The following is a 27,353-nucleotide window of genomic DNA, read 5'->3' on the forward strand; positions in this document are numbered from 1 at the left end:
GAAGTATGCTTATAAATGACTTAGAGGAAGTTGTGGGGAGAAAGCACTAATGGGAAAGCCAATGATTTTTAGGAAAGATAAAACGATCCTTAGGAAAATAGATGGTAGATATGATAGTTCTGTAACGAAAGTCTGTTTAGGTGTCGATTTCTCGCTGTCTCTGGTGATGAGTTAATCTTCCCTGGTTGCTCCCTGTGAGGGGATTTATGGCAATGGAGTTCTTTGGGGAGGCTCTGCTATTAGGCAGACAGGATTTCAGGAACTCCAGTGCCTTCTACTAAAAATTTTATGCCCCAGTGGCATATTCTGGACCCCTTCAATGTGGATCAAGTAGTTGGAATACTCAATTCTAATTACCATGTGAGTCAGTAAATTAAATTGTTCCTTTTATATTCAGCTGGATCTGTTGAACACATACACAGGCACTCTCCAGGGGGTTTATACTAGCCTGGATTGAAATGTAACACATTTTACAGTTTCAAATCAAAGATACAGTGAGGAAAATGTGCACTCTCAAATATGACAGATCCCTTTTTAGGCTTGGGATCTTCTATGAGCATAATTCTTATGTCACTCCCCTATTTAAAATCTTTCAGTGACTCGATTCCAGGAAAAGCTTAAATTCCCTATTACAAAACACCTTAAGCTCCAGCTATGCCAGACTCCTTGGAGAAGGCGTGCCCTTGTGCTGGCACTTCACTTAAGTTCTTGTAAGACTCTCCGGGCCACTCTTGTCTGATACCATCTCCACCTCTAAGTCAAAGACATGTCCCTTTGTTGTGCTTCCAAGTCATGCTGTGCACACCTCCAGGACTGTTTACCACACTTCTAGAAGACTTTTTAATTGTATGGACTTAATAAGCCTCTTGAGGGCTCAGCCTGTTTTGTTTTGGTATACTTTGTGCTTATCACATAATACATTCAATATCTGAATAAATGGATGAAGCTTATTTTCCTAGTGCTTATAAAATTAAAGGTGTCCTCCTTTAGAAAAAAAATGTGTCTAAATGTAATAAAATTACGGATAAGAACTGTTATGCAACTTAGTATTGGAATAAAGGAAATAGACTAGGCTCTCTAGGAGTCTTATCAGGCTGGGGAGAGAAAGCAAGACAGCAGAGCAGGACCATGTGGACACTATCTACAAGTTCTACAAATGCATTTGATAGTTGCTCCCTCCCTAGGTCTGGGGAAACTGGACCAGATAATCTCTAAGACCCCTTTCCTGCTCTATTACTCCATGATTCTAAGGGATAAACAATTTGTTATCCAGATCATGATAACCTTACATTAGAAAAATACTCTAGAAATGTCAAATTACAGAATCTGTAGGCAAGATGTGAGGGAGAGAAATCTACTAGAATGTGCTTTTGAGAAAACTTATAAACCAGGTTTTGTTAATAGCAAAGGCAAAGAACTTAGTTTATTCCCCACCGCCAAGGATATCTTTACTTCTCCCACTTCCTTTCCCTGTCCCCCATTTATTTCTCTATTTATGCATTCATTCAGCATTTTCCTGAGTATTTCCTTAGTGCTATTTTATTGCCCTACCCTGAAGGAACTATAACCCAGAGCAGTGGTTCTCAAAGTGTGGTTCCGCAGACCAGCGGGGTCAACATCACCTGGAAATATGTTATAAATTCGTACTTTTGGGCCCCACCCCAGACCCTATGAATCAGAAACTCCAGGATTAGGGCCCCAACAATTTTAACAAACTTGCCAGATGTTTCTGATGCACCCTGAAGTTTGAGTACTACTACTCTATAAACACAATTATGATACAGTTTTAGTGGTTTGATAGCAGTTGTACTAGGCACCCAATGTGTTCAGAGGTATGTAGGTGAGAAACGATGACATAACAACTGGCCTGTAGTTCTGGCATGAATAGTTCTTTGAACTCTCATTAGCCTAAGAATAATAAACATTTTCATTACTTAACGTTAACCGTTAGTATGACCAAAACCAGATCAAAAACTCTTTGAGGGCAAAGGGCCGTCTACTTGAATCCCTGATGTTTAAAAAGTATTCGGTGACGGGCTTCCCTGGTGGCGCGGTGGTAGAGAGTCCGCCTGCCGATGCAGGGGACATGGGTTCGTGCCCCGGTCCGGGATGCAGCGGAGCGGCTGGGCTCATGAACCATGGCCGCTGAGCCTGCGCATCCGGAGCCTGTGCTTCGCAGCGGGCGGGGCCACAACAGTGAGAAGCCCGCGTACAGCAAAAAAAAAAAAAAAAAAAAGTATTCGGTGAATCAAAGGCACAATAGCAAATTGTTACTGAAATCTTATTTGACATGCAATATTACAAATCATATGCCGTGCTCCTTCAAGTTGCAAGACCTTAATGTTTTAAGTATAATAAGAGATACGGAAAATCCAACGGCATATCTTGAATTTAAGATGTTGCAACCTCAAATGAAACAGTATCCAACTAATGCAAAAGAAATTAACCTTTGCCCCGAGTGCAGGGTACATATTTTTGCTACGCGGCTGTGACATACCAGCTGCTAGGATGATGTATACAAACTGCTCATATTAAAGTATAAGTACCTACACACGTCATACAAGGGGTGTACCTAAGAACTTGTGGAACAAAATTCCTTAACAACCGTCCTGAAGGGCAGATCAAGTTATGTTCTCTAACGCCTTCCATCAGGAAACGAAAGTTAATAATCTAAGGAACTTTTGGGAAATGCTCTTCAAAGCTTCGAGTCCGCAAGCCACGGTGGCGCCACAACCTAGAGAGTTGCGTCTCTCACCAGTCGCACCCACAAGGCTTGGCCGCACTGCCCACGTGCTTCCGAACACTTACCCGCAGGGCCAGCTTGCGTCATGTGACACACCTCGCAGGTCCCGCCTCTCATCTGTGACATCCCCAAAGGTGCCAGATTATTTTTTTAAAGAAAGCTGGCTCCAATCTCCAATAAAAAAGAGAGAGAGAACAAGGACTTGCAAGCACTTATCTTCTGTGATTTTCGCTTCTAAGCTTTTCCTCCCCTTTAAGAGCAATCTTCCGGCACTACTTTTTCCTTATTGATCGGGCGTCTTCCTGGGCAGCTCCGCTGTTCTGGGTCTTTGCGGGCTATAGGCACTGGCGCTGTGCGTCACTGCCCGCCGCCGTGTCCGCAGGCTGCTCCAGCCAGCCTCCTCTCGAGTCTGCGGTCTCAATGTCCTTCCCCCGGTGTGCCCTGTTGTGGGCTCGGCTTCCCCCGGGGCGCCAGCCTGGACCCCGGGCAGCCATCTGCTCTGCCCTTCGCGCCCAAACTGGGCCCTTTCCTGGGACTCTGGGGCGCGTTCCTGCCGTTGCCTGCGCCTCTTCCTCTGCCTCAGGAGGCTCCAAATCTCCGAACACGTCCTTGTTCGTGCCGCTGACTGTGAAACCGCAGGGCCGCAGCGCTGACGGCGATGTCGGGGCCGAGCTAACCCGCCCTCTGGACAAGAGTGAGTGCAGGAGCTGGCGAGGGCGGCGCGGGTGGTGTTGCAGGGCCCGCGAAGAAGCTTACCCCCGCCCCCCCCCGCCCTTCCCCTGGAGACCCGAGGTCCCCTCGAGCATTGTCATCGTGCCTGTCACTGTCTGCCTCCCTTACTGGCGTGTGAGCCCTTCAAGGCTTGGGACTGTGTCTTATTGATCCTTTGATGTGCTGCTCCAGAAGTGGCCTTCTCCCTTTCACTGTTGTCCTGTGAATGGTTTAAGCCCTCTTGTGATGGGACGATTCACCTTTTTCGAGTCGTTAGGTGGACGACTGATTTCTAGCGTACTCTTTCTCCTCCCCCGCTACCCAGAACTATTGCTCCGAGAAGGGACAAGGGAGTGGGGCATTGAAAAGCCAGAGGAAGATTTATTTCAGGAGTTTTTGTCATTGACTGGGTACCTAGGCAAACCAGACACTGTGTTAGGCTGTATGGTGGTTACCAAGAGGAACCAGACTCACATCCAGATCTCTTCCGCTCCAGAAACTTACAGTCTCGTGGGGAGGAAAGACATATGAATGGACAGCTGTAGTACAAGGTAGAACGTAAGGGTGTGCTCACCGAAAGTGGTAGGCTCCCTGGTCATCCGGGGCTCCAGAGGGAAAGGAATCGCTTAGCATCAGCAAGTGGTAAGATCTAATCCTATTGCTCCCTTGCAAAACATTGTTTAATGTTTTTCCATTGTTCCCAGTTTAAAAGGGTCCTCAATCCCTGCCTGATCTGGCGTGGGTACCTGTTGGAGAAGCGTTGTTGTGAGCCACTCTCCTTGTTTCAGTCAAACTGATGAAATGTGCACTTGTGCCCCAGGGCTTTTACACATGCTACTCCCTCTGCCTAGAATACACCTGTAATTCCATCTTCTTCTTTTTCTAAAAATAACAATGGCTAATACTCAGTGTTTGCTAGAGATAGGTACTGTTTTAAGCATGTGACCCATTTAATCTTTCCTGTAACTCTTATGAAGTAGACAGTCTTTACCCCTGACACTTACCTAGTCATGCAGTAGCACATACATATATATTATGTAAACATATATATTATATATATACTTTTTTCTGGTTGATTGTAACACATACATATATGTATATAAATTATATGTATATGTGTATTTTTTCTGGTTGATTGTAACACATTTAGCCCTGTGAACATGATTGACTACAAGTAGAAAGATGGTGCATATTTGTGATAGTCATTACAGCACTTAAGTGACTGGCCCGATTTACAGTTTACTTACCTTTTCTCCATTTCCCAAATGGTAAAATGAGAGTAATATTTTCTTTGCTTACATCTCTGGATTGTGAAAGTCATGATAAAGAGTTGGGCAAAGCACTTTGAAAAGTGTAAAGGGGTGAACAAATGTAAACTAGTATCACTTGTACTAAACATTTGCTATTTGAAAAATGGAATTACCCTGCAGTAGAATCTGTGATGTGTGGAAACTGGGAAAACTATCACCTGAGGAGCCCAAATAATCCATCCCAACTATATAGCATAGGTTGATGTGAGGATTTAACAAAATACTTATTTTTGGGGTATCGTATAAATAAAGGTTCTAAGCCTCTCTTTCTTTAGGCTGTTAATAGCTGGTGTAAAATTCCTTGGATGTATTTTTACTCATGATCAGCTGGTCTCACCAGATTAGTGTTTTGAAATCTTTGGGGCACTGTTATGAATTTTTAAGTGTTTGGAAGTTCTAACAATGAAGGGCAGCTACCTTTGATGGCAGAGTGGCCCTCCCCTTTCTTGGACAGCTGACTAAGCTGGAAGTTTTGGGTGGTCTCAAGTGGAGCAGTGAAGGAGGAAGGTAGCACCCAGGCACTGAGGTAAGCTAGGTGAGCCCTGGCTGACCATGGGTGATTGATGCACCCTCACATGATCTCTTTCTGATTTTTGATTGATAACTGGTATGTTTACAGGACGTGACAACAACAAATAATATTCATGGTGAATTTTATTAGCAGTTGTGACTCCTAGGGAAGGTATCAGATTAATTGAGACAGGTTGTGGTAGTTTCCTCATAGATGCTAGTAGTTCTAGATGGGTAGATGCAGATTGGAACTTGGATTCGTAGGGTTGAAGCCACTCAGCTCCATATTAGTAAAGTGAACTGGAGTCAGAGTTTTTGGGGAAGCTTGCTTGTCAAAACACCTGGATTGGTATGTTCTGGTGAATCACTCACGAAGTACAGAATTACGGTGTAATGCTAAGGGGATCAAGATTATGGAGACAGTTTCTGCATAGGGTATTAGGCAACACTTTTCTGCCCAGAGCACAGCTAGCTTCCTGGATGAGAATCATGCTGTTGGTTACAAGGGGAACCTTAAGAAAGAACAGAAGCCTAACGAAGTCATTGTAATTTGATGTAGGTGTATCAGGGATAGATACATTTGAGGGTGTAGGGAATAGTCATCTCTCACACCCATCACCTGAGAGAGATGCAGAAGGGTCAGAGGCATTTGGCCTAATGCAACTGTCTGCTGCAATAGGGACAGTTTCAGTAAATCTAGTACTATTTTTTATAATTCCCTTTGTGATGATACAAAAGGTTCATCATGAGTTCAACCACTACTAGAACAATATTTCAGTACTTCTTCATATTCAACAAGAGTGGTAATACTACTTGTAATATTAAAGGGGTGGAAACTAAATGCCACTACTAGGTGGTCTTTGGTACAGTCTCTTCAGGATTGATTCTCCCTTTCCTTTTTGGATCCTAGAGATGTTCTGATCTATTCTGATCACTTCTCCCCACCTGTGTTTCCACTGTAACTTTGGCATTTCCAATTCTGTTTTGAAGAGGTTGAGTTTTGTACCTTTCCACCTGCTTCTCCAACCCTCAAGTGATCATAGAGCTTTGATGTATTAAGTAATGGGCTTCTAGTTAAATTACTGATAAGTACAGTGGAACAAGCAAATTAAAACATTTTAACAAAATGGGTAAATCATAAGGTTTAAGCAGTCCCAACCATTAGTAGTAGCTACTTTGTTCTTCATCGAGATGTACGTGGAGTAAAGTGGATCATTTTTGTGTAAAGACTCATGTGAGGTACATTTACATTTTAGAAGAGAACCTGTTATTAAATCCCAAACTCCCATTGTAGGAAGCTGGAAGAAAGCTATTAATTGGTTAAAAGTTGTAGTACTGAGTCATTTCTACTGTGGCTGAAATCTAGAGAGTCTCCTTTAATCACCGTTAATTTAAATGAGAAGTAACTGTGATCCCCAAATCAGGTCATTCTGTTAAGAACAATGAGACAGGGACTTCCCTGGTGGCACAGTTGTTAAGAACCTGCCTGCCAGTGCAGGGGACACGGGTTCAAGCCCTGGTCCGGAAAGATCCCACATGCTGTGGAGCAGCTAAGCCTGTGTGCCACGACTACTGAGCCTGTGCTCTAGAGCCCGCGAGCTACAACTGCTGAGCCCGTGTGCCACAACTACTGAAGCTTGTGCACCTAGAGCCCATGCTCTGTAACAAGAGAAGCCACCACAATGAGAAGCCCACACACCGCAATGAAGAGTAGCCCTCGCTCACCACAACTAGAGAAAGCCCGCACACAACACTGAAGACCCAACGCAGCCATAAGTGAATGAATGAATGAATGAATGAATGATTTTTAAAAAGAACAATGAGACAGTTAAAGCTTAATTTTTATGAAAAACAAAACTATGTTTCCATATACTTCTGTAGTAGATTAAATTTTTTTCCGTGCTATTTCCATTGTGTTAATGTTTTTGCAGTTATCTTTTAAATTTTAGATAAAAGAAAGTATTGATACAGAGAAGCTTCACTTTTAGTATGTGGGTACTATTCATTTTTTAAAACAGCTGTACAGTATGATTTATATATCATAAAGTTTATCCATTTAAAGTGTGTAATTAAATGGTGTATTTGCAGGGTTGTGAAACTATCACCATAATCTAATTTTAGAACATTTTCATGACCCCAAAAGAAATCCCATACCCAGAAACAGTGACTCCCCATTCCCCTAGCCCCCACTCCCCTCTGCCCAGCCCGTGGCAACCACTAATCCACATTCCCTTTCTGTTTGGACCTTTCATATAAATAGTATACAATACGTGGGCCTTCCTGACTAGTTTCTTTCACTTAGCATGAGAAACCTCATATTTCTGAAGCATTTTAAATTGAGTGAAGTATCATAATTCTTGCATAACACTGGAGTGTTAGTTACAGAAAATGGATTAATTCTAATAAATGTGATGTCTTCAGTTTGTATTGAGTTTATAGGTCAGCAGAATTTCCCCAAGCAATTGCATGTGCCTTTTTTGTCGCTGATTTTTCCACTATTGTAAAGAAACTGTTGGACCCACTGGGTACAAAGTAACAGAAACCCAGAAATATCAGGATAGCTGCCTGTGATAGTAGATATATTTGTATGCATCTTACATTTAGTTGTGGGCAAACCTAATGGCTAAACCAGCGACTTTGAAATTCTCTCATTCTGCAAAACAAAGTTTTGATAGTGAGATGCTTTATTCAGGCTTAATTTCTTCAGTGAGTGTTGTGTGTGTGTTGTGGTTGGATGCAAGTGCAGTTGGTACTCTGGTGGGAGGCAAAAATACAGGCCACCTGGCCTTTCTGTGTTTCATGAGCAAAGACTGTATCAGTTTTGCCCTGCCTTCCCAGAAATGTAGAGGGTGTGGCTGGATTAGTAAAATGTTTATCTCTACAGAATAATGCAGTAGTGTTTTAACATGTGCAATGTTAATACAATCTCAGCTTGATTAAAGTATTTTCCCACGTACCGCAAAAAAAAAAAAAAAAAAAGTATTTTCACCTGTAAAATTAGGGACTCTTAGTGGCATGTTATTTCAGCAGGTATCTAATCCAGCCTCCACTATAGCACAGTAATTTCTCTGCTGTCACCCTTGAAATACAGTCATCTAAGCCTTGCTTGAGTACTTTTCAGTGACAACGAGCTGGCACTTTTGTGGGACAACCCCTTTTCCCTGTTCTCATTATTAGGAAATTCTTGTATAAATTACACTGAAATCTGTTTCCTTCACTTCCCACTGACTTTAGTTATGCCATCTAGAACAAAATATGTATAATCTGTTCTCCCTAAAATCATCTCCAAGCTAAAGATCATCCCTGGCTCCTTTAGTCATTCACACGAAAGCATAATGATCTGGCCCTCACAATATTGGTTATCTTTCTAGATACCTTTAGCTGCTCACTATTTGATGTTCAGAATGGTTGTAAGTAAACAAAACAGAACATGGTTATCTAAAAGTGGTCTGATGGAGGCTAGGGGTGATGCTAATCCTGTAGCACCTTGCTTAGTCTTCTGCAGTATTACAGGAATATTGCATTGTTTGACTTTATACTTTTTCTAGACACTATTAAACTATAAAGAGTTTGTGATCAACTAAAACCTTCAAGTTCTTGCAACACTCAGTAGACTGCTGCCTTGAGTGTTATGACTTCAGGTTTCTTTTGCTCTTTGGGTATTTCTCTATCTGGAAAACAAATGTTAAACATATGTTAAATTTTTATATCTTTCTTCCAGATGAAGTAAAGAAGATCTTAGATAAGTTTTACAAGAGAAAAGAAATTCAGAAACTGAGTGCTGATTATGGACTTGATGGTAAGGCTAATAAGATTTCCATTAGAGACATCTTATTACTGCTTAGATTACAGCTTTGTCATTGTTGTGTGGGACCTAGTGTGGCCTGGACATACGTATTAATACATAGTTGTAATCTAGAGAATGTCCCTGACTTTTGCTTCTCTGTAGGCAGGAGATCGGCAGGAGGCACCTGGGGAGCCAGACACACGGCAAGGGAGCTGTGTGTTCAGCTTTCCTTCATGTGCTACTAGAATATAAGTTTTAGCCCAGATCATAACAAACCAGCTGTACTACAAGAAAAGAAAAAGACACTTTGATGAGTTAGGTGTGACGTGTATATGTATTTTTTAAAACGAGAAATTAAATGAAAACTAAGTCCTACCTGTTTTGATTTTGTGTTTCCCACAGCTCGTCTCTTCCACCAGGCTTTCATAAGCTTTCGAAATTATATCATGCAGTCTCATTCCCTGGATGTGGACATTCACATTATTTTGAATGATATTTGCTTCAGTGCAGGCAAGTATTTAGAGACTTTTTAAAATCCTGTTGAGCATACTTTTTATTTCTTCCTATGTTTATTTCTCTAGTTAGGGTGTATTTGCTTTAGAATAAGCCCTGTTAATATCCTCTGTAAATAATTCAGTGCTTTCGTAGGAGGCCTTCTAGGTCCTTTTGCTTTTATAGTGGGTCCCTGAACTGGTTATTAAATCACCTGTATGTCTTAGGCTGGAGGAAGACTGGGGTCTTCATCTGTCATTATCTGCTCTTCACTATGTAGTAATATATAGGCTACAGTGAAATAAACTCTCACACAAGACAGAATTAATACATAACAGATTCCATCTGTTTCTGCCACTGGCTTGTTTCTCCCTCATATTAGGACAAAGCTCTTGCTATAAAAGATAAAAATGTAGGAACATCGGGCTTCCCTGGTGGCGCAGTGGCTGAGAGTCCGCCTGCCGATGCAGGGGACATGGGTTCGTGCCCCGGTCCGGGAAGATCCCACATGCCGCGGAGCGGCTGGGCCCGTAAGCCATGGCCACTGAGCCTGCGCGTCCGGAGCCTGTGCTCTGCAACGGGAGAGGCCACAACAGTGAGAGGCCTGCGTACCGCAAAAAAAAAAAAAAAAAATGTAGGAACATCATTATTTTGTTCCCATGGGCAGTTTGGCTTTGGTTATATTTTTAAGTATTTGACTATTAGACTTTTGCCCTGGGCCAGGCACTGAGGTAGAACCTGGACACAAAGCAGAATTGGACACAGCCCCACCCTCATCAGAGCCACTAAGGTGTGGAGACTTCTTGCTGAGGCGTCAGTTCACTTTCATGTTTTGTCTCTTAGTGGTCTCTGTAGTTTAAAAAATACTTGGCACCTGTATTTCTCTTCAGTAACCACAGGCCTTCTCGCTAATGTATATTCCCAGGTCCTTTGTTTTTTGTTGTTGTTTGTTTGTTTGTTTTGACCGTACCATGCCACTTGCGGATCCTAGTTCCCCAACCAGGGATCGAACCCGGGGCCCCCTTGCAATGAGGTGCCGAGTCCTAACCACTGGACTGCCAGGGAATTCCCCCAGGTTCTTTGTTTTTAACTTAACTTTCATCAATGCTGATCTTTACCTGTTTGCATAGAAGAAGTGGAACGTGGTTGTTGAAAGCCAATTTTCTGTTTTCCTGGAAAATAGAAGTGAAATGAGGAGGAAAATGTAAGACAAAGCAGGACCTCAGGAAAGGATAGAGTTCCTTGTTTTAGGGTTTTTCTTTTTATTCTGGCAATGCCCCCTTAATTTAGCTCACTAAGAGTAAAGTTCTCATTCAGTGCAGTTATGGATAGCATTTAGATTGCACATATTAATGCAGTGTTTTATTTTCCAGCTCACGTGGATGATTTATTTCCATTTTTCTTGAGACATGCAAAACAGATATTTCCTGTGTTGGAATGTAAGGATGATCTACGTAAAATCAGTGACCTAAGAATACCACCTAACTGGTTAGTTTCTTTATTTGTAGATTTGAAATTTTCAGTTTCTAATCTTGGAAAATTAGTGATCATTATGTACTTTTATTGTATGCTGGATGATAAATCATAAGTCATCTAGATTGTTTTGTTTTCTCTAGAAAAGTGGGCAGTTTTGGCAGGCAGTTAACTGGTGTCTCCCCTTGAATCCTAATCAAGTTTGGTTTAAGGTTTTATTAGGGCGGATCTAGAGTAGCCCTTTAGGGTGTCATCCTTACAATTCAGGTGTGGCCTTCCTGGTGTCTCAGCTGAATACGCTATTAATGAGCTCTCCCCACCACCACTGTGGCTGGAACTCCAGCATCTCCTAGCACTTTGCCACCTCTTTGAGACTTTCCACTCAAACTCTTAGCAAGCTGTCCTCTGTTAGGAGGACATGCTCAGCCCAGCCCTTGGCCAAGGACCCAAGGAACTCCCACACAGACTTCAAGACTCCCCCTCTATTGCACCCTTTTTTCTCTTTCACACTCTGGCTTTCAAATTCCAGCTGCTTCAGCAGCTTTGAACTTGATCTCTACTGCTCAGCTCAGTGGGACTTTTACCTTGCTTGGGTTCCACCTCCCTATGCCCTACCGGGGTACAGCAGGGCTCATCTCAGGTGTTCCTTTCTTTTGGGGCTTGTAGTCCTGCACTGCCTCCTGTCCATGTCCCCAGGCAGCTGCTGTATATATTTTGTCCAGTTTTGTACTTGTTTATGGTGAGAGGGCAAGTGCTCATGGCCAGAAGCAGAAGACTCAGTCATTTTTTTGTATATGCTGAAATTCAGACGCCTAGGAATATTTATTTATAGGGCATATGTAGAGCTGTGGAAATAATGTGGACAAATCTCTGGAGCTGTTAGCAGTTTAAACTTATTTTAGGTAACTCTTGGGGAAGGGGATTTATACAGTGGCAAGAATATCCAATAAATTAATTTGCATTTGGATTTTTCTGTCCTCTAGTTAGTAAATGCTATTCTTGGAAAGCAGTCATTTTAGTGTGGATGTGAAGCTCATCATTTAATTTTTCAAAGATGCTATCTTATGAATGTTAAGAGGATGTTTCCTTGGAATTTTTTTCATTTAATACCTTTGCCAGGATTTTGAGGTTAATGGAATTAAGCTGTTTACCTACTCATGTTTTAGGTACCCAGAAGCCAGAGTCTTACAGCGGAAGATAATATTCCATTCAGGTCCCACGAACAGTGGAAAGACTTATCATGCAATCCAGAAATACTTGTCAGCAAAATCTGGAGTATACTGTGGCCCTTTAAAATTACTGGCACATGAGATCTTCGAAAAGAGTAATGCTGCTGTTAGTATATTACCAAATATTCTCTCTTTTTCTTGTTAATTTGGGGGAGAGTAGAGTGAAGGGGGTAGGGGGGAGGGCGTATGTAGTAATTTACTGTTAACAAAAAGTGCCATCTTGCATTGCATCTAACAAGCCATCAGATGTAAGATGTACTGTTATTTTATGTAAAACTGAGAAGGAAGATGATGCTGCCGACTGAATTCTGACATGCCATCCATTGTTAAGAGGTATCCTGGTTTCAGAGATACTAAAATGTGAAAAAACGTGTGTATCAGAATGAGTGAAATACAATATTACAGAATATTTCACATATACAGAGGAATGCAGGGAATAACATTCAGATAACCTGAGTCCACTACCCAACTCCCATCAGATTCAAGAAATAAAATATTGTTGGGGAATTCCCTGGCGGTCCAGTGGTTAGGACTTGGTGCTTTCACTGCGGAGGGCCTGGGTTCAATCCCTGGTGGGGGAACTAAGATCCTGTAAGCCACGTGGCACAGCCAAAAAAAAGAAAAAGAAAATATTGATATAGATGAAACGCCCTCTGAACCCCTTCTTTGTCTCCTCAGAGTTACCCACCTACTCTGTTGTATTCAATTTACCTTTTTTTAAGATTAGACCTTTGATGCTGTCAACTAGAACTAACGATAAAGACTGAGAAAAGGACTGAATGCCCTGTGGTCTGAGGCATCATTTCAGTAAAGGGGCCATATTTTAGTTCATTGTTTTATTATGATTTTATAATGAAAGATTAACCCGTTTTGGTAGGCGATTTGCATTCTCTTTTATTATCTGAATAATTTGTGTAATTTGCATACATAATGCCTCCTTATTCATAAATACTTAAAGTATTTCCACAGAACAAAGACTTTCTTTTACATAACCTCAGGATATTCATCTAAAGTAGGACATTTAATATCGATAGAATACCATTATTTAATCCACAGTCCATATTCAAATTTTGCCAATTGTCCTATAAACACTGCCACCACTCCATTTCCCCATCCCCCCCCCACCCCAGCATTCTGTTCAGTGTCTCCCGCTGTGTTTTATTGTCATGTCCCGAGTACAATTCCTCAGTCTTTCTGTCTTTCATAACCTTTACATTTTTTTTTTACATCTTTATTGGAGTATAATTGCTTTACAATGGTGTGTTCGTTTCTGCTGTATAACAAAGTGAGTCAGCTATACATATACACATATCCCCATATCTCCTCCCTCTTGCGTCTCCCTCCCACCCTCCCTATCCCACCCCTCTAGGTGGTCACAAAGCACCGAGCTGCTCTCCCTGTGCTATGCGGCTGCTTCCCACTAGCTATCTCTTTTACGTTTGGTAGTGTATATATGTCCATGCCAAACCTTTACATTTTGAAAGACTACAGGTCAGTTGTGTTGTAAGTTGTCACTCAGTTTGGATATGTCTGATGTTTCCTCATTAGTTTCAGGCCACTGTGGAGACTAGCTGTTCCAGTTTGCCTGGACTTTCCCTGATTTAGCACCAAATGTTCTTCATCCTGGGGAACCCCTCAGTCCCGAGTGGACGGGGGTGGTTGGTAACTCAAATACACCATAGCATTGATGTTGGTCCTTCTCAAAGAAATATATTAGGAGGTCTTTATATTCTTAAATTTTATTTATAATATTCTTCTTGAACATAGAAACAATTTCATTTTAATAAACTAAAATGGTACAGAAACTACTGAAATAGTACAGAGGTAAAAAGTGAAACTGCTGCAATTTCTCATGCTTTTGTTACCTGAGAATTTAGCTGATTTGTTTCCAAGTTTACATAGGTTATATAAGAGAGTGGCTTTTACTTTCTTATTAAAATTTTTTTTAAAGGATTGGGGATATTTTGTTTCAACTATTAGACAAATAAATTTGATGTAATGGAGAGAATACTCTATTAAACATCCAAAACTTCTTTTTGCTATTGTTTTCAAGGTGGAAATAATTCCAGTTTTCTTTTTGTCATCTTAGGGTGTGCCATGTGACTTGGTAACAGGTGAAGAACGTGTGACAGTAGAGCCAGATGGGAAACAGGCTGCCCATGTTGCTTGTACTGTTGAGATGTGCAGTGTTACAACTCCTTGTATGTATACACCATTTTAAAAACTGTATGGTTTAGTATTTTTTTATTTTAAAATTCAGATGAACATATGGAATGTGTTTTTTATTGTGAAAAAAATTTTAAATTGAGACAAAGAAAAGAATAGTACAGCAAATACCCAGGACTTACCACTACTTAAAAATGCCAAACTTTCTGTTATGTTTGCTTTTGAATTTCTTTCCCTTTTTCTCATAAAAGAACTGAAATGTCACTAAGTATGAATCTTCCTTTGTGTCACTCCCCAGTTCAATTCCTCTCTCCTCTTTTGATCCAGTTGCTATCAAATATTTGGTATATACCTTTCCTTTTTTTTTTTTTTTTTTGGTATCACTGTTATGTATTGCCTATCAATATTGTGGATTGTGTGTTTTAAAACATTTACATGATTATCATATTGCATTATTATTCCACAATTTGCTTTTTATTTTACACATTTTTTAGATCTAGTCTTGTATACATATATATGTATCATGAATATATATCACATTTATTCATTTAAATTGTTATGTAGTATTCCATATTATGACTAAAATTATTCATTCCTCTATTAAAGAATATTTAGGTTGTTTAAAGTTTTTCACTATTACACATAGTACCACAGAAAACTTCTATTTAATTACTGTAGTTTTGAAAGTATTTTAAATGAAAATTACCTTTTTCCTTATTATATAGGCAATCATTTCTTCATTATAGAAAACATAAAAATAAATGCAAAGAGAAGGAAAAAAAAAAATCTCCCAATTCCACCCATCCAGAACAACAAGTATTAACCCTGTGGTGTATATTTTCTAGACTGTGTTTGTATTGTGTATGCATTATACTTATGTGTGCATCGTGAGTGTGTATATTAAATAAAATAGGGATTATATATTATGTACTATTTGGTAGCTTGCTTTTTTCATTTTAATAATCTTAACTTTCTGAGTAAATGGATAGTTTTCAAAAAAATCCATTTATTCTAAAAGTAATACATTGTAAAAATTAAAATAGCACATATAAATGAAAATTCCTTCTTCTGTGCCCTCTTTTCTAATCTTGTTTGTATACGCTCAGATATGCTAGTAATTTTTAATCCGATGGTTTTTCAGTATAAAATTAGCTTTCTTTTGTTTGCTAAATGTCGTTGTGGGCACATTAAATTTTTCCTTTTTTTAAAATATGCTCCTTGCAACTTCTTGGTATTTTGGGAAGCAAACTAAAATATAATTTATATGACTTAAAAAGAATAAAATAATATGGTTGGAAGCATTTTGGCATTAGAAAATAAAATGAGCCACTATTTTTTTTTTACCATAATAAGCTTTAAAACCCCTAAGAATAAGCAGAGCTGGAGCTCAGGGAATTACACGTTCTTCTCTGGTTCTCCTCCTGACACCCATCTGGATTCCTGAGGTGCTTCGTTTTACTGCAGGGTTATCTACTCCTTGGTCCCAGGAGCTACTTCAGTTGCTGTGTGGATGTGTTCTTATTAGGCAGATTCTCCAGGCTGCCTGAGATTGCAGAAAATAGGACAACTGAACCTGTTCAGTTTGGGAGGCAGTGCAGTAGAGACGGTCTGGGTTTGAATTTCACGGTTTTAAATCTTACACTAGGGCCAGTGACTTAACTTCTCTGGGTCTCAGTTTATTCTTCTGTAAAATGTAAATGTAGGGGAATTCCCTGGTGGTCCAGTGGTTAGGAGTCCTCACTTTCACTACCTAAGGCATGGGTTCAGTCCCTGGTTGGGGAACTAAGATCCCGCAAGCTTCACGGCGTGGCCAAAGACAATTATTTTTAATTAAAAAAAAAAAAAGATGAGATTAAAAAAAAGGAAATGTAAGTAATAATGATACTTACCTAATGGGTTTGTTGTGAGGATTAAATGAGTTGTAAAGCACTTAGAACAAGCCTGCCAGAAACGAAGCACCTAATAAGTAATGATGATGATTATGGTGGTATTGAAAGCTTGAATTTTGGTATTGTGGATTGTTTATAATACTATTGAAGTAGATTGTCTTGCTCATGATAACTTTTTATTTTAAGATGAAGTGGCCGTGATTGATGAAATTCAAATGATTAAAGATCCAGCCAGAGGATGGGCCTGGACCAGAGCACTACTAGGTTGGTGGTCTTATTGCTATAAAACCTGTGCTTTGTGACATCTGCACTGGGATTTATCTGCATTTATCTGCTTGCAGATATATGTATATATGTAGATATGTAGATATATGTATATATGTATATGTATATATGTAGATATGTAGATATATGCATATATGTATATGTATATATATATGCAGACATATCTGCATATATCCGAGTATCTGCTTATTCGGCTCTATTGCCAAATAGAGCCAGCTAGATTCTCTCTTGACACAAATCCATCAAAAAAGTCAGCTAAGTGTGAGCTTTAATTTTCTAAGTATTGTTCTAATAATGGGAAGTCCATTTCTTCTGTCATAAAATTAGCATAATCACTTAATTAAAGTGTTCAAATCTTGCCATATTTACACAACCACTGTTAACATTTTGGTGTTTCATGGCAGTCTTTTTTCTCATGTATATGGTGTTTTGTGAATATATAATTTTTATCTTGCTTTTTTTTTCAGTTCTGTTGTTTCATAGACTTTTTTTTCATACCACATATTAATGTTGCATGTTCTCCATTGAAGAACTGTACTACACAGTCGTCCTTTTGGTATTTGTGGGATGTTGGTTCCTGTACCCGCACAGATACCAAAATCTGCAGATGCTCAAATCCTTTACAGTTGGATGGCTTCTGCAGCCATGAATTCAACCAACCACGGATTGAATATGCTCAATCTGCGGTTGGTTGAATCTGCAGATGTGAAACCTGTGGATGTGGGAGACCAGTTGTAATTTGTCCCAAAGAGTTGAACATTTTTCTCTATTATTAATGATGCAGTAAAAATCTTTGTAGGCGTTAACTTTTTATTCATTTTATTACTTCTTTAGGATAGGCTCCTGGAAGCGAGGTCCATAGACATGAATGAACGTTTCTCCTGCTTGATATTGGAGTGAATTTTTGATCAGCGTGTTGTAGGGCAAGTGTTTTCAAATTTAAAAACATAGGTAAACTTTCTGTAAACAAAGAGTATACACTAAAGTCTGTAATATAAAATAGATGAAAGTGGATACACTCAGGGGTAAGGAGCTTGGAGTTTCTTCTACCTACCAGCCCCCAGCCTCTGAGGCACCTCAGTGATTCCATGGAGCCTAATTTGAAAAAAAAAGTATAGGACTAATGTTCAGTATTAACCATCAAAATGCAGGTTCTAGTACAGGCTGGCTTCATCCTCTAGTAGACTCAAAACCTTGGCCAAAGCAATTAAAAAACCCCAAGATTTATAAAAGTGATAATTTTTGCGTACTAGAAGGTTTTGTTTTGAGGTTAGAATCATAGAGACAATATGAAAACACTTGGTGAAGTTGTAAAGCAATAGGTAAGCAAACTTAAAGTATTTTTGGTATGTAGAGTATTGCATATTTAATTTTATATCTTTAAAATTTTAAGAAATGCCAATTTTGCATTTAACAGGACTCTGTGCTGAAGAAATCCATTTGTGTGGAGAATCTGCTGCTATTGACCTGGTTACCGAGCTTATGTACACAACTGGGGAAGATGTGGAGGTACTAGATTATACACTTTTTTTTTTTTTTTTTTGCTGTACACGGGCCTCTCACTGCCGTGGCCTCTCCCGTCACGGAGCACAGGCTCCGGATGCGCAGGCCCAGTGGGCCACGGCTCACGGGTCCAGCCGTTCCGCGGCATGTGGGATCCTCCCGGACCGGGTCACGAACCCACGTCCCCCGCATCGGCAGGCGGACCCCCAACCACTGCGCCACCAGGGAAGCCCCTAGATTATACACTTTGTTCTCAAGGTGGCATAGCAAATAGCCCAGAGTACCCAGGCAGTGGCTTCATAGGCCCCAGATGGTGGCAAAATCAGAACTTGAAAGATTAGCATTTCCTCGTAGTTGACTAGATCATACATAGTTGGTTGACCCTCATGAACTAAAGTTCTGACTGCATGGCTGTCACACCCTAAGTCTCCAAAAGTATAAGGAGATTCCTTATCTTTTCTTGACAAAACCTTTTGGAGTTTAAACAGAACTCTTTAGAATTAAATAAATCAGGAATGTTGGAAGTTGGAGGCTCCAGCAAAAGTTTGTGATTTTCAGTCTCAGATATTGGGGACTTTGATATATATCTGATTGGTAGAGATAGTTTGTACCCTTTTTCAAATTCCTAGAGTAGGAAGCCACTCCTTTCCATTTAATCCTACTTTTTGTTTTCTTTACCAGACTTCTGTAATAAAATGAAGAAATATTTTTAAATTGGTCCATTACTTTAGTTTTGTGCTCAGCTTTCAGGGAGAGATAGTGGAATGTAGTGGAAGAAATTCTGGGTTCCAGTCTTGGCTTTGCTGTTATTCACTTTGTGTTTTTAAGCAAATCACAGAAGGCTAGAACTGGAAAAATCCTCATCAGACCTGATCTTTTATTAGACTCTATTTTATTCTTTCATAAAAGGGAAATAATATTAACCTTTCTGAAATTACCACGTTGCCATAAAAATCAAATATATATGAAAGTGCTTTGAAAATTTATGAAATCCTGTGTAACATTTTGTTAATTTAGAAATACCGGTGAGAATGGATGGTAATATTTGTAATATCAAAATAAATGTTTTTCTGTATTTTCTCCTGAAAAAGTTGGAACTTATCAGTTTCTAGCTACTCTTGATTGTGAGTTTTTCACAATATTAGAAGAAGCTGAGTTAGGTATGTTATTTTACAATATCATATCGTTTATTGTAGGTTCGAACCTATAAGAGGCTTACCCCCATTTTTGTGCTGGATCACGCATTAGAATCTTTAGACAACCTTCGGCCTGGGGACTGCATTGTCTGTTTTAGCAAGAATGATATTTATTCTGTGAGTCGACAGATTGAAATTCGGGGATTGGAATCAGCTGTTATATATGGCAGTCTCCCACCTGGTAATTATTGGCTTTCATCATGACAAGATATGAAATCTCTTGTTTTTGCCATTTATGTTGCGATATGTCTAGAAAACACAGTAAAAGATATGAATTAAGTTGCTTGGTGTGTAATTTAGTATAGGTCATATAAAATAAATATTTCTCTAGTTATCTTTGTGGTGATAGAAGTATTTTAATTATTTATAGCTCTTGTTACTTGCTATTATTAGACTGTATTTTTAAATGTTGAGCTGATGATTTTCTTACAGAAATGTCATTAAAATATGAACTTGGTAATATTCTTAAAATATTACCAGAAGTATATTGATGAGTGTCCTCAGAAATGATAAGAGGATTGTGTTGCTCTTTGTGGGTATACTTAAAGGAATGGAAATAAAGGATAACTGGCTCCTTGAGAATGTAAAGAAATAAATTTGAAACAATAAGAGTTTTATCCATAAAAATGGAGAGTAGGAGGTAAGGGTTTCCAAGATTTAGTTAGTTACTTAGTTACTTAGTTAGTTAGCGGTACGCGGGCCTCTTACCACTGCGGCCTCTCCCGTTGCGGAGCACAGGCTCCGGACGCGCAGGCTGAGCGGCCACGGCTCACGGGCCCAGCCGCCCTGTGGCATGTGGGATCTTCCTGGACCGGGGCACGAACCCATGTCCCCTGCATCAGCAGGCGGACTCTCAACCACCTGTGCCTCCAGGGAAGCCCCCAAGATATATTTAGTGTGATGTAGTAAAAGATTGAGAATACTGATTTAACATGAACTGTTGCTGTTTTAGGGACCAAACTTGCTCAAGCAAGAAAGTTTAATGATCCTGGTGATCCATGCAAAATCCTGGTTGCTACAGATGCAGTTGGCATGGGACTTAATTTGTAAGTAATCTGTTTTTAATAATCATGGATATTCAGTGGGTTAGATGGAAATTAAAAAAACTTATAATTGGCATTAGAATGACCAAACACTTTGATTTAGGAGAATGGATATTATAGTATAGGTCTGAGATTTATCTTGCTCACACCTGTTGAGGGAATAAAATGAAAATATCACATAACATTTGGACTTTTGAGTGCTGCTTCCTACCACTGCTAACCTATTACATTACCTCACTTGATTTTCACTGTCTGAGTCAACAAGGGTGTGTGCCTGTTGGGTGTGCGGGGCCAGCCACTGTGTTTAGGGGTTAACAATATTAAGCCTGAATATTCCTCTCTGGGGAATGAATGCAACTGTACCTTTATGCATGAAAGAACTATTCAAAGCCATTAACAGCAGTCAGTGTTTAAAAGTAGCCTAAGAAGGCTTTATGTGGTTTATTTGTAAAAAAGTTATTTTCTAGAGCCTTACTGAGGTATAATTTACATATTATACGGTTCATGCATTTTAAATGTATAATTTGATGATGATTTTTAGTAAATGTACACAGTTGTTAAAAAATGCTATTTAAAGGGAAGAAAAAGAATTACCAACAAACCCTTTTACCTTACTTTGTAAATAGTGGGCAATATTGCAAGTAGGCCTAAACTAGAATTAGAGTGAGCATTTCTGTAATGAATCAAATGATGGACGGTTTTTCAGACAGCAGTCCATGACATCAGTTGTATTTCTGTTTCAGGAGCATAAGAAGAATTATTTTTTACTCCCTTATGAAGCCCAGTATCAATGAAAAGGGAGAAAAAGAAATAGAACCAATCACCACCTCTCAAGCCTTGCAGATTGCTGGCAGAGCTGGTAGATTCAGTTCAAAATTTAAAGAAGGAGAGGTTACAACAATGAATCGAGAAGACCTCAGTTTATTAAAGGAAATTTTGAATAGGCCTGTGGATCCTATAAAGGTAAGGTGTAACATAGTAATTGCTACTTCTCTATGGAGGACAGTCATTCCTTCCTTCACTTACTTTCCAGACTTTTGCCTCAGACACCTGGAAACAAATAAGCAAAAGAAAATTTTGTGCCATGAAAATCATGTCAAGAAAACCCTGCTTTGGACTTCCCTGGCAGTGCAGAGGTTAAGAATCCACCTGCCAATGCAGGGAACACGAGCTCGAGCCCTGGTCCGGGAAGATCCCACATGCCGCGGAGCAACTAAGCCCGTGTACCACAACTACTGAGCCTGCGCTCTAGAGCCCGTGAGCCACAACTACTGAGCCTGCGTGCCGCAACTACCGAAGCCTACGTGCCTAGAGCCCGTGCTCCGCAGCAAGAGAAGCCACCACAATGAGAAGCCCGTGCACCACAGCAAAGAGCAGCCCCCGCTCACTGCAACTAGAGAAAGCTCGTACACAGCAACAAAGAACCAACGCCGCCAAAAATAAATTAAGTAAATAAATAAAAAAATAAAGAAGAGAAAACCCTGCTTTATTGCTTTTGAGAGGCCTAATAGAGACCCCTTTGTTAGAGAATGGTATGCAAGTGAAAGATTCAGATTTTACAAATGTAGCCATAATATAACAAGTTTAGTAAACCTGATTTTCCTTTAGTTCTTCCCATAATCTAGCAGTGGGTGGGGATAGGGGCACAGTTGCTTCAGGTGGGCACACACTATATCAGCAGACTGAAAATTGTGAGAAGCTCGGAAATAGAAGAAACCTTTGTGTGGGGGGCAAAAATAGCATTAAGCTATACAACTTCGAACCAGTAAGGACAGGGTTAAATTTTGGTTAGTGTAGTTAATGAGGCAGAAGTGTACATGTTTTAAACAAACTTACAAATTAAAGTTTGCCTGGAAAATTCACTAATTAAGGCTCATCTGATTTTAGTGAACCCAGGTAAAAGGGTATATAAATGAGAGAATGCAAGGAAAAGTTCCTGGAGGAAAGCTGTGGTTGAAATCATTTCTGTAGCTTTTGTTAAGAGTGCAGCTGATAATGGATCTCCCCCACCTCCCTCCTGTGTAGCTCCTTTCTTTTTTTTTTTTTTTTTTTTGTAGCTCCTTTCTTGTGTTCATCGTCTGCCTCCCTCCCATGACTCATCTCTCTCTCCTCCTTTCCTCTTTCTTTTTCCCATTCCTTTTCTCTCTTATTTTCTTGCTTATACTTATTGTGGGCAATTCTTAACATTGTGTAAATATACAGGTAAAGAGATAGCTGACCTTCAATTTAGACATTTTCTCTTTATGTATGTATGTCAGTTTTATTGCCCTGGATAAAGTGATTGGGTTTTCCTTTTTCGTTTTTGTTCAGTGGAGAGAATTGGGACCCCGGAAACTATTTTTGGTACTCTATCAGATCATCATAGATTTTAGAAATATAACTAAAATATAAGCAAAAGATTAATTACTCAATGGCTATACTTGATTAGTTTTACTAAATCATCTCGTCAGCTTTCCCAGTTGGTAATAAATGGCAAAGTATGATGCTTTTCTCTGTTTTACTTAAATTCTTGTCCCTTAACTCGTTTGGCAGTAGCTTAACCTGAATATAGGACTTATCTTGAAATAACTTAAGAAAACTTATCCTTAAAAAAAAAAATAAACTTATGGTCGTTTTTTCTTTACTAAAGGCAGCTGGTCTTCATCCAACTGCTGAACAGATTGAAATGTTTGCCTACCATCTCCCTGACACAACGCTTTCTAATCTCATTGTAAGTAGAAACTCTTACATCGCTTTTCTAAAAAGGTCAGTATGTCAGACAGTTACTGGTTAACCTTGTGGACATGAATGGATAGTCTGTTTTTGTGAAGTTGCTGTTTATGAAGTTTATCTTGAAAGCGGAAACTTTCTCTCAAAATCTTTTGGGACTTTTGTCCTGAGGAATTTTCTGAGTATTTTAGGTCGGGAAGGCTATGGGGGAAGTCTGTTAGCTTGAGGAGGCAGTGAATTAAGCAGGCCTTTCTGGAAGTCTGTTAATGGATTAAAGTGATTGTCATTTATAGACTTGAGTACTTTATTCATGCCCAGCTAGGTAGTCCAGTAATTTAATATATTTTTTCCCCCCAGGATATTTTTGTAGACTTTTCACAAGTTGATGGGCAGTATTTTGTCTGCAATATGGATGATTTTAAATTTTCTGCAGAGTTGATCCAGCATATTCCATTAAGTCTACGAGTGAGGTATGTTTTCTGCACAGCCCCTATCAACAAGAAGCAGCCTTTTGTCTGTTCTTCATTGTTACAGGTAAGCCTTTATCTTTGTGATATTTTGAGTTGTTTCAGGTTGATGCATTTTCCCCAAACAACAGTTTGTTATTCAAAATAAAGAAATAAGAGAGTACCCTTTAATATGAGGTACTGTGTACGAACTTAAATAAAAATGGCTCTTTTTTCTTACAGATAATTTTTTGGGGGAAGGAGAAGTCTTGCTTTGTATTTGGGCTTATATGGTAGCCTTTTTGAAGAAGCTAAAACAAAAATAATTAAACAGTTTTTTCGAGGAAAGGGGTCTTTGCCTGATGATATACTTTTTCCTTATTGGTGTTGGGTAATATGTTTTGGAAGGGAGGTGGCTTTGGGGTCAGTAGTGGCCATAGTATTCCGTTTTCTTAACTATCAGGCATTGGGCCGGGGATGGCTGTCTTGTGTGAATTTGGTGCCAAGGTTCCAGCCTCTTTTCTTTTAACTCATTTGGGTAGGGATACAGATCTCTAACTTCTGAGCACAAGATTCACCCAAACAGGGGGACTAGGCAAAGGCAGTAGAAGCTGAACTTCCAGTCTCCTGCCGTGTCTTCTCACATCTCTGGGTCCTTGCTGTCCCTCTTGCTTCTGCTTGGAGCGCCCACCCCGCTAAATCCAAAGGTCTCCTCTTTGCATCTTTTCCTGATTCATTGTTGTAGTTTCACTGCCATCTTCTTAATAGTTGTTAGCTTTCTGCATACTAGCTCTGTTTTTACCAAATCTAGTTATAAGCTTATGTTTTAAATTACTTTAAAATTACACAAATAATACATAAGTACTTTTTTTGTGTGAGCAAAATTAAAACATTAGAGAAGGTTAAATTGGGCTACCACCTTCAGTCTCAGTCCTCTGGCATAACTGCTATTATCAGCATTGTGTATCCTTGCAGACCTTTTCCGTTACATTTGCCTACATACCTGTATGAGTAGAAATTCTAGTTTTTGTTGGGTGGGTGTGCTTTCCCGTAAATGTTACAATGAATTAGTCTGTAGCTTGCCTTTTTCTTTTTTCCTTAATGTGTCTCAGAGGTGTTCCGTGTCCAGCTATTTACTGTGTCCAGCTATTACCAGCGCTCTGTTTCTTAGAGCTGGTGTTTGTGAGAGAGCTAACTAGCATAAGGTTGAAGTTTATGGAACAAAGTCTTAAACTTAAGAAACTGGCCTGGATGGAGCTGGAGCCCATGGCCCTGACCCCATTTACACCATCCTTCAAGCAGCTACCCTAATAAAGCGGAAGCATATTACTAAGGAGTAAGGAGTCTGGAGCAGTACAGGTCAATAGTTGTTATGTGTTGTGTTTACAGATTGAAATGTGAAATCTAGAGATATTTCTTTTTTCTTGATCTCCATTATTACTGAAGTATAAAGGAGCTCAATCCCACTGATGGTCTCTGATGCCCCTTAGGAAGTTGTTTTGAAACTGTGTTCCATGGCTCCTGCATGGGCCTCTCTCCCTCCCTGTCTCTGAGCAGCTCCATGCTTAGCTGTTTTACATATGGGCTTCCATTAGTTGTTTGTGGCCAAAAATATTAAAGCCACTGCCTTTATAAGAGAACTTTTTGGCATGTCCTGCTTATTAGTAAGTTAGCGTGGTCACATTTACATTCTTCATGGCTGTCCTACTTGGCATTTATTAAACCTAGAAGAATGCACCAGACTGAAATTAATAAAATTGTGACATTATTTAACCACAATTATTTGAAAACTGCCCTGCCTCTCTAAAGTACTGACCTTGCTTAGGTTAAGTATTTAGAGATAATTTTCCCTAATTAGGAAATGAACCATTTGAAATCACCTTATCCTTGAAGCTAAAGATTTTAAACTTCTGCTTGATAGTTCTTGCATGGTTTTATTTCTGTCTCCTATAGTATATTGTGATGCATAATAATGCCTAGCATTGTCTGGGAGGCGGCATATTCTCCAAGAGTGTTGTGTGGTTCAAGAAGGAGGTATGATGGTCTTATGGTAATGAGGAAGCTGAAGCACAGTGGTGACTTGGCCAAAACTATATAACTAGTAAAGAGGTAGTCTCTTTACTAGTTTGATTGACTCATGACCAACCTTGCACGAAGCCACCTCAAAGAGTTTCTTTATAATAAGTGAGGATATTAAAAAATACAAGCTCACATTTGAAGCTATAGGACTGTTGCATGAAGGAATGAGAGTCTTTGGGTACTGTCTGCCTAGAACTTAGAACATTAATTGTTCTTAAAAGTTAATAGACAGTCCCTGGAAAGCTAGTTCATGTATATATTGTTGCCCTGGTTTTGGAAAAAAGAAGGAAATCATGTCTTTTTTTTTAAAAAGTACCTTTATAAGATATTAAATGTTCTCTAAAATACAGAAAAGTATAAAGAAGGAGAGAAACCAGCCTGCCTATTGAGATATAGCCACAGTTAACATTTTGTTGTGCTGTTTTTTTTTTTTTTTCTGGTCACAGACTGAAGTGAATTCTGATTGTTTTACCAAATTCGTTTCTTCTGTTTCTCTCAGTTTGCCAGGCAGTATAGCAGGAATGAGCCCCTGACCTTCTCATGGTTACGACGATATATTAAATGGCCGTTACTTCCACCTAAGAATATTAAAGACCTCATGGATCTTGAAGCTGTCCATGATGTCTTGGATCTTTACCTGTGGCTAAGGTACCAATTTTTTCCTGTATGCACTCTCAGTTTTTAAGTAATAGGGTGAATCAAAGGTTTTATGATGGTCTTTTGCACTTTCAAATTAGGGACATATTTGCAGGGTGCTCTATTTTATGTTTATTGTCCATTAAGGCAGTTGAGCCTGGTTTATACCTATTCCAAAAATGACTTAAGGAGTTCTTACGATTCTAGTTAAGATAGGTAGGTGAGAAAGTCCCCTAGATCCTTGTGACGCAAATGGTGATCCCTGGACCAAAAGCATTGTTATCAACTGGGAACTTGTTAAAAATAGAGAATATCAGACCCACCCAAGGCTTAATCAAATTCTGCATTGTAACAGGATCCTGAGGTGACTCATGTATACATTGTGATGTGAGAGGTACTGCTGTAGATCAGTGATTATCAAAGGTGGGGCATGTCCCACTAGGGGAGCATATTGGAATCATTTAAGATATGAGCAAGGACCGACTCTCATAACAACATCTTCCTTAGGTGTGTTGGCTGAAATAAAGGTTGAGCAAAGGCACTGGACACAGTTTTGCAAAAGCAGAATATTTGGAATGAGTCAGTGTTAAGATGTAGTTACTTCATTGAGATTAGTCCAGTGACTGTGGTAAGAGCTGTTCCTATAATGTAATATGTCTTTTTTTCCAGCTACCGGTTTATAGATATGTTTCCAGATGCCAGCCTTGTTCGAGATCTCCAGAAACAATTAGATGGCATTATCCAAGATGGTGTACATAGCATCACCAAACTGATTAAAATTTCAGAGGCACATAAACTGCTGAATTTGCAGAACTCATCAGCAGAAAGCCAGTCCCGTTTGTCAGGAATAGTAAAGAGCCGAACTAGAAGGAATCATGGCACCAAAGCTTTAGGGAGTAAAGCTGCTGAACCACTTGGCTCTGGTGCAGGAGAGAAATCCCTTGCTTCCAGATTGGTGCAGCAAGGACTCCTCACTGCAGACATGCTGAAACAACTAGAAAGAGAGTGGATGACACAACAAACTGAGCATGGCAAAGGAAGAACAGAATCTGGGACTTCCTTAAAAGGGACAAGAAGAAAGAAGAAGGAACCCGATTCAGATTAGTTTTATTTTTATTTTTGCAAATAAAAATCTATTTTAAAATC

At 39.5% G+C, this 27,353-nt stretch overlaps 1 protein-coding gene across 5 annotated transcripts; it reads left to right on the top strand.

The window, feature by feature from the left end:
- The first annotated feature begins 3,088 nt into the window (after positions 1 to 3,088).
- On the top strand, positions 3,089 to 27,353 carry SUPV3L1 (Suv3 like RNA helicase). Of its 5 annotated transcripts, XM_004280795.4 has the most exons (15): positions 3,092 to 3,437; positions 8,996 to 9,073; positions 9,464 to 9,571; positions 10,927 to 11,041; positions 12,193 to 12,361; positions 14,345 to 14,456; positions 16,497 to 16,574; positions 18,013 to 18,104; positions 19,295 to 19,475; positions 20,247 to 20,340; positions 21,081 to 21,300; positions 22,967 to 23,047; positions 23,404 to 23,580; positions 26,071 to 26,219; positions 26,877 to 27,353. In XM_004280795.4, exons 1-15 carry the CDS (start codon positions 3,164 to 3,166, stop codon positions 27,310 to 27,312), a joined length of 2,364 nt encoding a protein of 787 aa, XP_004280843.2. In that variant the 5' UTR covers positions 3,092 to 3,163; the 3' UTR covers positions 27,313 to 27,353. The 5 variants fall into 5 exon arrangements, with proteins under 5 accessions (XP_049553246.1, XP_049553245.1, XP_004280843.2 ...); XM_049697288.1 differs by lacking the exons at positions 26,071 to 26,219; positions 26,877 to 27,353 and having other exon boundaries at positions 3,091 to 3,437; positions 23,480 to 23,580; XM_049697287.1 differs by lacking the exons at positions 3,092 to 3,437; positions 8,996 to 9,073; positions 10,927 to 11,041; positions 12,193 to 12,361.

This window comes from Orcinus orca, chromosome 14, assembly GCF_937001465.1.
Source record: "Orcinus orca chromosome 14, mOrcOrc1.1, whole genome shotgun sequence".
In the NCBI taxonomy this organism is placed as follows: Eukaryota; Metazoa; Chordata; class Mammalia; order Artiodactyla; family Delphinidae; genus Orcinus; species Orcinus orca.

What these genes read in the sequence shown, in the direction of transcription:
- SUPV3L1 (XM_004280795.4), top strand. Translation starts at nt 3,164, where the DNA reads ATGTCCTTCCCCCGGTGTGCCCTGTTGTGGGCTCGGCTTCCCCCGGGG. An exon ending in CTAAGAATACCACCTAACTG is followed by an intron (nt 11,042 to 12,192) that starts GTTAGTTTCTTT and finishes CTCATGTTTTAG; the next exon opens with GTACCCAGAAGCCAGAGTCT. An exon ending in TCGAAAAGAGTAATGCTGCT is followed by an intron (nt 12,362 to 14,344) that starts GTTAGTATATTA and finishes TTGTCATCTTAG; the next exon opens with GGTGTGCCATGTGACTTGGT.